Here is a 12,708-nt window from a genome sequence, read left to right as displayed (position 1 = left end):
AGCCTGTTGTGTCGGGTGAGAGCCAGTCCTTTATGCTAATGTTAAATTGTGTGACAGTCCAATTATCTTTTTCAAATGTCCTTTATGGATTCAGGGAGCTCAATATTCAGACCTGAGCAAGAAGGTTTGTAAGAGGTGAGGCGCTGCCATAACCTAAGGTCTGCTCAGTTGCCATGTGCATTAAACTGTTAACCTCATGAAATCTCCTACTAAAGTCTCCCAAGTAGCTGTGTTGGTGCATGACCCTCCCAGTGTGATACTGACCCTCCCAGTGTGATACTGAGCCACACAGTGCAGAATGGGCCCAGGTATCATCCCCAGTCTCTGCTGAGTTAGTTGATCTCGGCCAGGGCAGAAGTAGGGACACTACAATAGGCCTCGGTTCCTCCAAGCGAGGGAGGAGAAACCTCAGCCTGGGTTCCTGCTCTTTATCGCCATCCACTGATCCCCTACTGGAACGTGCAAGTGTGTAGATGTGGGGTGGGGACAGGATCATGCTTGTTGTAATGGGCTGCTAATGTTCACAATCTAGGCTAATGTATGAAAAATAATAACTACTTTAATAAAATAGCAGAGAGCCTGTGGAACTGTACCCCAGCAGAATTCAGTGCCTTCAGAAGAGGAAGGTAGAAAAGGAGATACAATTGGGAAGGGGGTAATGTGGGATGTTTAAAAGGAGTATTTTTAAGCTTCCTCTTTGAGGCGCTGTGTTCTAGGAACATAGGAACAGGAGTAGGCCATTCAGCCCCTCGAGCCTGTTCCGCCATTCAATGAGATCATGGCTGATCTGCGACCTAACTCCATATACCCGCCTTTGGCCCATATCCCTTAATACCTTTGGTTACAGGAACATAGGAACAGGAGTTGGCCATTCTGTCAAGATAACAAATAAATGGAGTCTGAATAGTTGTTTTTGGTTTGCTGAATGTCTACGCAATGTTAATTTTCCTTTTTCTTCCTCCCCTGCCCCCCTCCTTGACTTGTTTCTAGCTATTAGAATATGTCGGCAAAGGGAAGAGCATAATGGATGTAGGTCTGGCACAATCAAGGCATCCCCTCAGCACCAGAAGCCATTACTTTGAAGTAGAGATAGTTGACCCGGGTGAAAAATGCTACATTGCCTTGGGACTGGCAAGAAAGGTAGGTGGCACAAAAAGTACATTGTATATTTTTGTACTTAATATTTATGTTAATCAAAGTTGAGAGGTGTCCGTGTTGGGGAATGGAACAGCCAGTGTCAACATCAAGTATGGCCAGATCCTATCAAGCTCCCTTTACCCTGCCCCTATGAATGTGCCTTAACTACAACCTCAGAAAAGCAGCCCTAGGGCATCGATATAAATATTTTACATTTTCCACACCAGCTGTCCTCATTGCCTTTCTGAGTGATGTTGCCAATTTAGCACAAGCATATTTTAAACTAATCCCAGATATATGACTGACTTCCAACCTAAAATTCTGCTAAACAAAGGTGAAATGAAATCGAAGACTCTGGCGCTGGATATTCAGTGTGTTAATCCCAGCCGCTTCACGTAGGTGGGCACATTTTAGTACTTTTACTGAAGGAAGCCTGGCCACTAGTGAGGAGTACTGCTGTACTCTTTAGTATGGTGGGCCTGGAGTAAGCACAGATTGAATTTCTACCAATTATTTTCAAACTCTTAATTCAGCCTCTGCTCTCCAGAAGTACAATTTTAATAGCACCAAATGTCTCCTTTCCTAATGTTTCTTTCTGCACAGTACATCAACCTAGCTGTTTGAGGAACCGAATGCCTCATAATTTACAAAAGGCATTCCCTCTGTTAGATAAGATTCACTTTATGAACTTGAAGCGGAGCTGGAGACAATCCGACACATCAGGGAGGGAGAGAGGTTTCAGAAGCAAGACATTTAAAGGATAGTCACCCCGCTGAGAGCTGACGGTGGTGGAGGAAGGAGTGGTGACTCTCCACAGGTCAGGGAAAGTGAGGGGGAGGGGCAGGCTCGAACAGGAACACCCAGAGCAAATGATCCTCTCCAACAAGTTTGAAGCACTGGCTTTGTGTGGGGAGGATGAGCAGGACCAGCACATGGATTGCAATGGCACCACAAAACATGAGGATTCACAATTCAGTTAGTGACTCCGTAGTAATAGGAGGCTCATTGAGGGTTCGACACTGTCTCCTGCAGTCCAGACAGAGTCCCGGACACTTTGTTGCCTCCCAGATGCTAGGGTAAGGATATTGTGCAAAGACTGGAAAATATTGTGAAAGGTGAGCAAGAGATGTGCTTCATGTGGGAGCCAAGGATATTGGAAAGGAAAGGCCTGACATCCTGTAAAGAGTTTAGGAGATTAGGAAGCAAGACTTCAAGGATGGTACTCTCCGGATTAGTCCCTCAGCCAAGTGATCGAATGGGTGAGGGTTGGAAGATTAGGGAGCCCAAAGCGTGGCTAAAGGGGTGGTGTCAGGAAGAGGGTTTCTGTTTTGTGGGGCATTGGCAGCAGTTCTGGGGAAGATGGGAGCTATTCCACAAGGGTGAACAGGAAGGGGGCTAATGAACTAAACTAGGAAGGAAGTGGGGAGGGAAAATAAAGGCAATCAGAAAGATAAACTGAAGAATGTAGAATTAGATGAGCTAAATATAGAAATAAAAAAGCATTCAGCAAAAAGAAATTGCATGAAGAAGGGATAAAGTAGAGGTGGAAAATCAATTTGACCTGTTCTAAGCAGGAAAAAGACTGAGATAAAGTAATGAGGTGTTACCTTGGACAAAATACTCGAGGGAAAAGGAGTAGCTTTAAATAACATTTAAAAAAGACAAAAGGCCTGTATTGCAAGACTGAGTGTGGGAATTAAACTGGGGGCGTTAGAAACAATGATGTCACAGGAAGATATATATTTAACAGCACTAACAAAAACTTGGCTTCAAACTGAGCAGGAGTGGAAAATAAACTGGATTTGTGGGTGTGATATTTTTAGGAAGGACGGAATAGGTAAGAAAAGAGGAGGTGGAGTGACAGTATTGGTGAAGGAGGGAAAATCTGCTGCAGAGAGGACTGATGTACACAAAAGAGGTTCAGACAAAGTCAGTATGGTTTGAGATCAAAAATAAAGAGATTGTTACATTCGTGGGATTGTACTACAGACCTCCTAATTGTGGGAGGGAAATGGAAGAGGAAATCTGTAAACAGAGTAAGGAAATACCAAAATTATTGTTCTAGGAGATTTTAATTATCCACTTTTTGATTGGTACAGGGAGGGAGAAAGAGGGATGGAATTCCTGCAATATGTGCAGGACTCCTTCCTCGAGCAGTATGTCTGTATGCCGACAACAGGAGAAGCATCGCTAGATCTAGTTATGAGTGATGAAATAGATGGGGTAGATGACTTAAATGTGGGTGAACGCTTCGGGAATAGTGAACATAATATAAGGTCTAAGGTCCAAATAGAAAGGGAGAAGTTAGTACAAAAACAAGGGCAGATTTGAGAAAGTTGAGAGAATCATAGAAAGTTACAGCACGGAAGGAGGCCATTTCGGCCCATCGTGTCCGCGCCGGCCAACAAAGAGCTATCCAGCCTAATCCCACTTCCCAGGTCTTGGTCCGTAGCCCTGCAGGTTAGAGCATCCCAAGTGCACATCCAAGTACTCTTTAAATGTGGTTAGGGTTCCTGCCTCTATCACCCTTTCAAGCAGTGAGTTCCAGACCCCCACAACCCTCTGGGTGAAGAAATTTCCCCTCAAATCCCCTCTAAACCTTCCCCCAATTACTTTAAATCTGTGCCCCCTGGCTTTTGACCCTTGTGCTAGGGGAAATAAGTCCTTTCTATCCACTTTATCTAAGCCCCTCATAATTTTATACACCTCAATAAGGTCTCCTCTGAGCCTCCTCTGTTCCAAGGAAAATAAACCCAGCCTATCCAGTCTTTCCTCATAGCTAAGATTCTCTACTCCCTGCAACATCCTTGTAAATCTCCTCTGTACCCTCTCTTGTGCAATCACATCTTTCCTGTAATGTGGTGACCAGAACTGCACGCAGTACTCTAGCTGCAGCCTAACCAGTGTTTTATACAGTTGAAGCATAACCCCCTTGCTCTTGTATTCTATGCCACGGCTAACAAAGGCAAGCATTCTGTATGCTGCCTTAACCACCTTATCTACCTGGCCTGCTACCTTCAGGGATCTGTAGACATGCACTCCAAGGTCCCTTTGTTCCTCTACGCTACTCAGTGTCCTACCATTTAATGTGTATTCCCTTTCCTTGTTAGCCCTCCCCAAATACATTACCTCACACTTCTCCGGATTCAATTCCATTTGCCACTGTTCTGCCCACCTGACCAATTTATTGATAGCTTCCTTCTTCAGTATCAACCACACAGCCAATTTTAGTATCATCTGCAAACTTCTTAATCATACCCCCTATGTTCAAGTCTAGACCATTGATATATACCACAAAAAGCAAGGGACCTAGTACTGAGCCCTGCAGAACCCCACTGGAAACAGCCTTCCAGTCACAAAAACACCCATCAACCATTACCCTCTGCTTCCTGTCTCTGAGCCAGGTTTAAATCCAACTTGACACTTTGCCTTGGATCCCATGGGCTTTTAACTTCGTGACCAGTCTGCCATGTGGAACCTTATCAAAAGCCTTGCTAAAGTCCATATACACTACATCAAACGCACTACCCTCATCTACCCTCCTTGTTACCTCCTCAAAAAATGCAATCAAGTTTGTCAGACACGACCTTCCCTTAACAAATCCGTGCTGACTATCCTTGATTAATCCGTGTCTTTCTAAATGAAGATTTATCCTGTCCTTCAGAATTCTTTCCAATAATTTTCCCAGGTTAGGCTGACTGGCCTGTAATTACTCGGTCTATCCTTTTCTCCCTTTTTAAACAAGGGTACCACATTAGCAGTCCTCCAGCACCACACCTGAAGCCAGAGAGGATTGGAAAATGATGGTCAGGGCCTCTGCGATTTCCTCTTTTGCATCGCTTAACAGCCTGGGATACATTTCATCCGGGCCTGGGGATTTATCCACTTTTAAAGCTGCTAAACCCCTTAATACTTCCTCTCTCACTATGTTTATTTCATCTAATATTTCACACTCCTCCTCCCTGATAGCAATGGCTGCTTCGCCCCTCTCCTTTGTGAAAACAGACACAAAGTATTCATTGAGAACCCTACCGACATCTCCCGCCTCCACACACAGATTACCCTCATGATCTACCCTTTTTTTAGTTATCCCCTTACTCTTAATATATTTATAAAACATCTTTGGGTTTTCCTTGATTTTACTTGCCAAGAATTTTTCATGCTCTCTCTTTGCTTTCCTAATATCCTTTTTAATTGCACCCCTGCACTTTCTGTACTCCTCTAAAGATTCTGGAGTATTTAGCCCTCGGTATCTGTCATACACCTCCCGTGTATTCTTTATCCTACCCTGTATGTCCCTAGACATCCAGGGGGCTCTAGATTTGTTAGTCCCACCTTTTTTCTTTAAGGCTACATATTTGGCCTGAACCCTCCGGATCTCCTCCTTGAATGCCTCCCACTGCTCTGACACTGTAGCTATTTCCAGTCCACTATGGCTCCGTAACCCGGTGCTCGAGCTGCTGTAGCTGGTGACACTTCCCGCACATGTGGTCGTCCAGACCACGGGAGGTGTCCAAGACTTCCCACATGGCACAGGATGTACATTCCACAGGTGTGAGCTGCCCTGCCATACCTCGAATTAACAGACTACTTACTAACCTAGCTGGAATAAACTTAAAACTTTAAGAAAGCCAAGTATAAACACTTACCAGATACTCACCAATCAGCTCCCTCCCCTTGTGCTGACATCACTTTTGACTTCTGACGCCACTCTTTGAAAATTCTGCCGGTGCTGAGTTGGTACCGTCGCTGTCACCTCGCCGCTCTTCCCAGGTCCGCACTGCCGCTGCTGCTACTGTGGGGCCTACCTGCACTTCGGGCTCTCTTTACACTGTCGCCTCGCCGCTCTACCTAGGTCCACACTGCCGCTGCTGCTGTGGGGCCTACCTGCACCTCGGGCTCTCTTTATACCGCCTCGCCGCTCCTCCCAGGTCCGCGCTGCTGCTGCTGCTGTGGGGCCTACCTGCACCTCGGGCTCTCTTTATACTGCCGCTGTTCCTCGCCGCTCCTCCCAGGTTCGCACTGCCGCCGCAGCTGCTGCTGTGGGGCCTACCTGCACCTCGGGCTCTCTTTATACCGCCGCTGTTCCTCGCCGCTCCTCCCAGGTCCGCGCTGCCTCTGCTGCTGCTGCTGTGGGGCCTACCTGCACCTCGGGCTCTCTTTATACCGCCGCTGTTCCTCGCCGCTCCTCCCAGGTCCGCGCTGTCGCCGCAGCTGCTGCTGTGCAGCCTACCTGCACCTCGGGCTCTCTTTTTATACCGCCGCTGTTCCTCGCCGCTCCTCCCAGGTCCGCGCTGCCGCCGCTGAGAGAGTTAGCTGAGGTGAAGTGGAAGGAGAAATTGGCACACAGGAGATTGCAGAGCTGCAGAATAAATATATACCATTAAAAATGAGACTCTTTCAAGTTTCAGGATGCTGTGGATAAATAAAGAATGTTGAAGAGAAGGGCGTCTGGGCCTATAAGTATGATTTAAAAAATGATTCAAAATAAGAGAATATGTGAAAATAAAGAAAGCAAGGGGGGAGGGTATGAGGAGAGCATCTCAAAATTAAAAAGAACAGTAAAGTATTCCACAAATATATCAGTAAAAAGAGAATTGTTCAATGTGAGGTGAGAAGATGCTGAGTTAGTTGAGGATAGACGGAAACTGGCAGGGATACTTGACGAGGACGTCGCTAACAACAGAGAAGGATATTGGGGCAGAGGTAAATCCTGAATTGGTTAGAAGTAAGATGAGCGATATTACAATAAATAAAAGGAAAGTATTAGAGAAGTTAGTTAAGCTAAAGGAGGACAAAGCTGGGGAAGGAACGTGCTTGACAGATTCGGAAGCCATAAGAGTTGGAAGGAAAGACTGAACATATTTGAGGCTATGAAATGACCAGATTGTAAACCAAAGCAGCAACATGTCTTTCATATTCCCTATATCTTCTCTATCTCCATGCCCACCTTGCTACTTGCCAGCTACCAGGCTGCTGCTAACGCTGGATTAGAGCTGACTATCAGCAGCACACAAGGTTGACTTGAGCCATTTTATCCACTTTACGGGACTGTGTTTTAGCTCAGGGTTTGTCATAATGTGAAACCCAGATGTATGTTTGAGTAACAAGGCTGTAGTTTCAAATGATTGTTAACTGACAGATTAAAGCACATTCCTCTGCTCACCCCACAGTAATGATGTACAGTACTTCTAGATTTCTTTATAAATAGAATAGTTGATGACAGAACGCATTGGTGTTCTGTTGCACTGCGCCACGGGTGTTATGGTATCTGGATGTGAGGCTGCATTTTGCCATTACTCTCTGTGGTGATTATTCTTGTTTTATAAGAAGCATTGTAATTGGTTGCCTGTTTTCCTGCCTTGAGATATATGCTGTAAACTTAATGGTTAGTTGATTCCATGTGACCTGTGGTGGCCATCTTAAATTCAGTTTTCTACAGTTTGGTTGAGACTGGGTGCTCAACATGTACTTGCTGGTTTTTTAAGGTTAATAAAGCCTAGCTTTTGAAAGGCAATCTACTCTTTATTTCACTCTCCGAGTAGGAAAAGTTCTCAAAAAAATCTCAACTTTACAATGGCCAGCTAAAATGGGAAAAAATAGAATATGAGAGAAAACTAGCAAGAAATATAAAGGCAGATTGTAAGAGTTTCTACAAGTATGTAAAAAGGAAACGAGTAGTAAAAGTAAACGTTGGTCCCTTAGAGGCTGAGACAGGAGAAATTATTATGGGGAATAAGGAAATGGCAGAAACGTTAAACAAATATTTTGTATCTGTCTTCACAGTAGAAGACACACAAAGCATACCAAAAATGGTGAGGAGCCAAGGGTCTAATGAGGGTGAGGAACTTAACCTATTAATATAAGTAGAGAAAAAGTACTAGAGAAACTAATGGGACGAAAAGCCGACAAATCCCCTGGACCTGACGGCCTACAACCTAGGGTTCTAAAAGAGGTGGCTGAAGAGATAGTGGATGCATTGGTTTTGATCTTCCAAAATTCTCTAGATTCTGGAATGGTCCCAGCGGATTGGAAGGTCGCAAATGTAACACCGCTATTCAAGAAAGGAGGGAGAGAAAAAACTGAACTACAGGCCAGTTAGCCTGACATCAGTCGTCGGGAAATTGCTGAAATCCATTGTTAAGGAAGTGGTATCAAGTCATTTAGAAAATCATAACATGATTAAGCAGAGTCAACATGGTTTTATGAAAGGGAAATCATGTTTGACAAATTTATTAGATTTTTTTGAGGATGTAACTAGCAGGGTAGATAAAGGGGAACCAGTGGATGTAGTATATTTGGATTTCCAAAAGGCATTCGATAAGGTGCCACATAAAAGATTATTACACAAGATTAGGGCTCATGGGGTTGGGGATAATATAGTAGCATGGATAGAGGATTGGTTAACGGACAGAAAACAGAGAGTAGGGATAAACGGATCTTTTTCAGGTTGGCAGGCTGTAACTAGTGGGGTGCCGCAAGGATCAGTGTTGGGGCCTCAGCTATTTACAATCTATATTAGTGACCTAGATGAAGGGACCGAGTGTAATGTATCCAAGTTTGCTGATGATACAAAGCTAGGTGGGACAGTAAGCTGTGAGGAGAACACAGAGTCTGCAAAGGGATATAGATAGACTAAGTGAGTGGGCAGTAAGGTGGCAAATGGAGTATAATGTAGGGAAATGTGAGGTTATTCACTTCGGTAGGAAGAATAGAAAAACAGAATATTTTTTAAATGGTGAGAAACTTTCCAATGTTGGTGTTCAGAGAGATTTGGGTGTCCTCGTGCAAGAAACACAGAAAGCTAGCATGCGGGTACAGCAAGCAATAAGGAAGGCAAATGGCCTGTTGGCCTTTATTGCAAGGGGGTTGGAGTATAAGAGTAAGGAAGTCTTGCTACAATTGTACAGGGCCTTGGTGAGACCACACCTGGAGTACTGTGCAGAGTTTTGGTCTCCTTATCTAAGGAAGGATAGACTTGCCTTGGAGGTGGTGCAACAAAGGTTCACTAGATTGATTCCTGGGATGAGAGAGCTGTCCTATGAGGAGAGATTGTGTAGAATGGGCCGATACTCTCTGGAGTTTAGAAGAATGAGAGGTGATCTCATTGAAATATTCAAGATTCTGAAGGGGATTGACAGGGTAGATGCTGAGAGGTTGTTTTGCCTGGCTGGTGTGTCTAGAACTAGGGGGCATAGTCTCAGGATAAGGGGCAGGCCATTTAAGACTGAGATGAGGAGGAATTTCTTCACTCAAGAGGGTTATGAATCTTTGGAATTCTCTGCCCCAGAGGGCTGTGAATGCTGAGTCTTTGAGTATATTCAGGGCTGAGTTAGATAGATTTTTGGACTCTAGGGGAATCAAGGGATGTGGAAAAGTGGAGTTGAGGTCGATGATCAGCCATGATCTGATTGAATGGCGGAGCAGGCTCGAGGGGCTAATCCTGATCTTTTTTCTTATGTCCTTATAGCTTGTAAATTTTTGGTGGTGGCACTTCAACTCAGCTGAAGACTTGTGAACTGTATCGCTGGACCGTAGGGAAATACCTACTTGCACTGGGCTCTAAACCTGCACATCCCGTCGGGGTCTAACCAACATTATCAAACGTGTCTCTCATTATTTTGCATCAAAACAACAGTTTGAGGAGTGTGAAGCTTGCCTTGCAACTTCCAAGAGGAGCCAGTGAGAAAACATGACTATGTTGAAAAGTGATCATTGAAGACTGGATGGTTTTCTGTTTGCCATGATCCAGTTGTCCTATTTAGGTTTGCATTCTAAATCTGAACATGCGTCAGATCAGAGAAGTTCATCCAGTATCTGAGGGCATTGTCATATTCCCCACTCCACTCATTTATCCTAATCTCCTTAGGAACATAGGAATATACAGGACTGGGAGTGACCATCTCCATCCATCAGGCCACTCCCACAGGTCAGACTTTTTGCTTCACTTTACTTCTCAGACCCTTCAGTCAGTCTGTCTGCCAAATATTTATCCATTACCCTCTTAAAATTTATAACATTCTCTGCTTGTACTGCTGTCCTGGCTAGGCTATTCCACACATTCACTCCCCTCTACATGAAGAACTTCTATCCTAACTGCGTATTCACCATTGATCTCCTTCCTGAATGCCAAGGCTTCTTCGGCAGCACCTCCCAAACCCGCGACCTTTACCACCTAGAAGGACAAGGGCAGCAGGCACATGGGAACACCACCACCTCCAATATAATAGCAAAATACTGCGGATGCTGGAAATCTGAAATAACAACAGAAAATACTGGAAATACTCAGCAGGCCAGGCAGCATCCGTGGAGAGAGAAACAGAGTTAACGTTTCAGGTCTGGGACCCTTCATCAGAACTCATTGAAACATACAAGATTCTGAAGGGGATTGACAGGGTAGATGCTGAGAGGTTGTTTCCCCCTGGCTGGAGAGTCTAGAACTAGGGGTCACAGTCTCAGGATAAGGGTTCTGATGAAGGGTCATCGACCTGAAACGTTAACTCTGTTTCTCTCTCCATGGATGCTGCCTGGCCCGCTGAGTATTTCCAGCATTTTCTGTTGTTATTTCATTTTATTATCACCTCCAAGTTCCCCTCCAAATCACACATCATCCTGACTTGGAAATATATCACCGTTCCTTCATCGTCACTGGGTCAAAATCCTGGAACTCCCTCCCTAACAGCACTGTGGGAGCACCTTCACCACACCGACTGCAGCGGTTCAAGAAGGTGGGTCACCACCACCTTCTCGAGGGCAATGAGGGATGGGCAATAAATACTGGCTTTGCCAGCGACGCCCGTGAACGAATTAAAAAAAAAAACCTACCTCTTCCAACTGCAGCATCCAGCTGCTTCTTATGAGTCCAACCACCAGGCTTCACCTACCCCTGTTCCAGCTGTTCATCACCCTCGGTGTAAAGAAATAGCCCTTGGTGTCTGTCCTAACCCTGCACATCACACCCTGAACCCTGTGCTCTTTTGTGCATCTCCAGGTATACTGTCTCTGTTCCATTAAGTATCTTATTTATCTCGATCAGATGAAGGCTGATGAGGGCATTCCTCACAGCTTTTCCCACACCAACAATAAACCTGGCTGCTCTCTGGTACTGTTTCCAGGGGCTGAATTCTCCCCACCCCACCCAACTCCTTGTGACCAGAACTGTGCCCAGTACTCCAGGTGAAGCCTGACCAGGACCATGTACAGCTCTAGCAGAGCCCCTCGGCTAGCTATTAATCCCTGTCCGTGTCATAGTCATAATGGCACAGAAGGAGGCCATTCGGCTCATCGAGTCCGTGCCGGCTCACTGTAGAGCAATCCAGTCAGTCCCATTCCCCCGCTCTATCCCCGTAGCCCTGCAAGTTTATTTCCCTCAAGTGCCTATCCAGTCTCCCCTTGAAAACATTGAGTGTCTCCGCTTCCACCACTTCCGTCAGCAGCGAGTTCCAGGTCCTCACCACTCGCTGCGTAAAAAAGTTTTTCCTCACGTCCCCCCTGTATCTCTTGCCCAAAACCTTAAATCTGTGTCCCTTAGTCCTTGTACCATCAACTAGTGGGCACAGCCTTTCTCCGTCTAGCCTATCCAAACCCGTCATAATCTTGTACACTTCTATCAAATCACCCCTCAACCTCCTTTGCTCTAATGAAAACAAATCCAGCTTCTCCAATCTGTCCTTGTAGCTAAGATCCCCCATCCCCGGAACCATTCTGGTAAATCTCCTCTGCACCCCCTCAAGGGCCTTCACATCCTTCCTAAAATGTGGTGACCAGAACTGGACGCAATACTCCAGTTATGGCCTAACCAGCGCTTTATAAAGGTTCAGCATAACTTCTCTACTTTTGTACTCAATACCTATATTTATGAAGCCCAAGATCCCATATGCTTTGTTAACCACACACTCAATATGTCCCGCCACCTTCAGGGACCTATGCACATTAACTTCCAGGTCCCTCTGTCCCTGCACACTCTTTAAAACTGTGCCATTATTATTTATAAGTATATATTGCCTGTTCCTTCTGCCAAAATGCATCACCTCACACTTCTCTGTATTAAATTCCATCTGCCACTTGTCTAGCCATTCTGCGAGCCTTTCTATGCCCTGTTGCAGTCGATTGGCATCATCATCACTGTTTGCCACCCCCCCCCCCCCCCCCCCCCCCCCCAAAAGTTTGGTGTAATCGGCAAATTTAGAAATTCTACTTTGTATTCCAATATCCAGGTCATTTATTTATATATCAAAAAAAGCAGTGGCCCCAGCACTGACCCTTGGGGAACACACTGTCTACCATCCTCCAGTCTGAAAAACAGCCATTTACCACAACTCGCTGTTTTCTGTCCTTAAGCCAATTCCTTATCCAAGCTGCCACTGACCCACCTCTTCCATGAGCCTGAATTCCGTTCACCAGCCTATGTGGTACTTTGTCAAACGCCTTCCGAAAATCCATGTAGATAACATCCATTGCATTCCCTTCATCAATCCTCTCTGTTACTTCATCAAAAAATTCAATTGGATTAGTCAAACATGATCTGCCTTTTACAAACCCGTGTTGGCTCTACTTAATTAGCTTAAATCT

General features: G+C 45.2%; 1 protein-coding gene across 3 annotated transcripts in view; it reads left to right on the top strand.

Annotated features, from left to right (window-relative positions):
* The window catches only part of spryd3 (SPRY domain containing 3), a 343,426-nt gene that overhangs the window by 150,871 nt on the left and 179,847 nt on the right, over positions 1-12,708 (top strand). For all 3 annotated transcript variants that reach the window (XM_085972663.1, XM_085972664.1, XM_085972662.1), the window contains exon 7: positions 991-1,140. In XM_085972663.1, coding sequence (XP_085828789.1) covers positions 991-1,140 — 150 coding nt within the window. The remainder of the gene's footprint in view (positions 1-990; positions 1,141-12,708) is intronic.

Source organism: Somniosus microcephalus, chromosome 33 (assembly GCF_052327205.1).
Source record: "Somniosus microcephalus isolate GS21.2 chromosome 33, FLI_Smic_1.0, whole genome shotgun sequence".
Lineage (NCBI taxonomy): Eukaryota > Metazoa > Chordata > Chondrichthyes > Squaliformes > Somniosidae > Somniosus > Somniosus microcephalus.
Note: the sequence above shows the minus strand (reverse complement) of the source record. Positions and strands in the feature narration are given on the sequence as shown.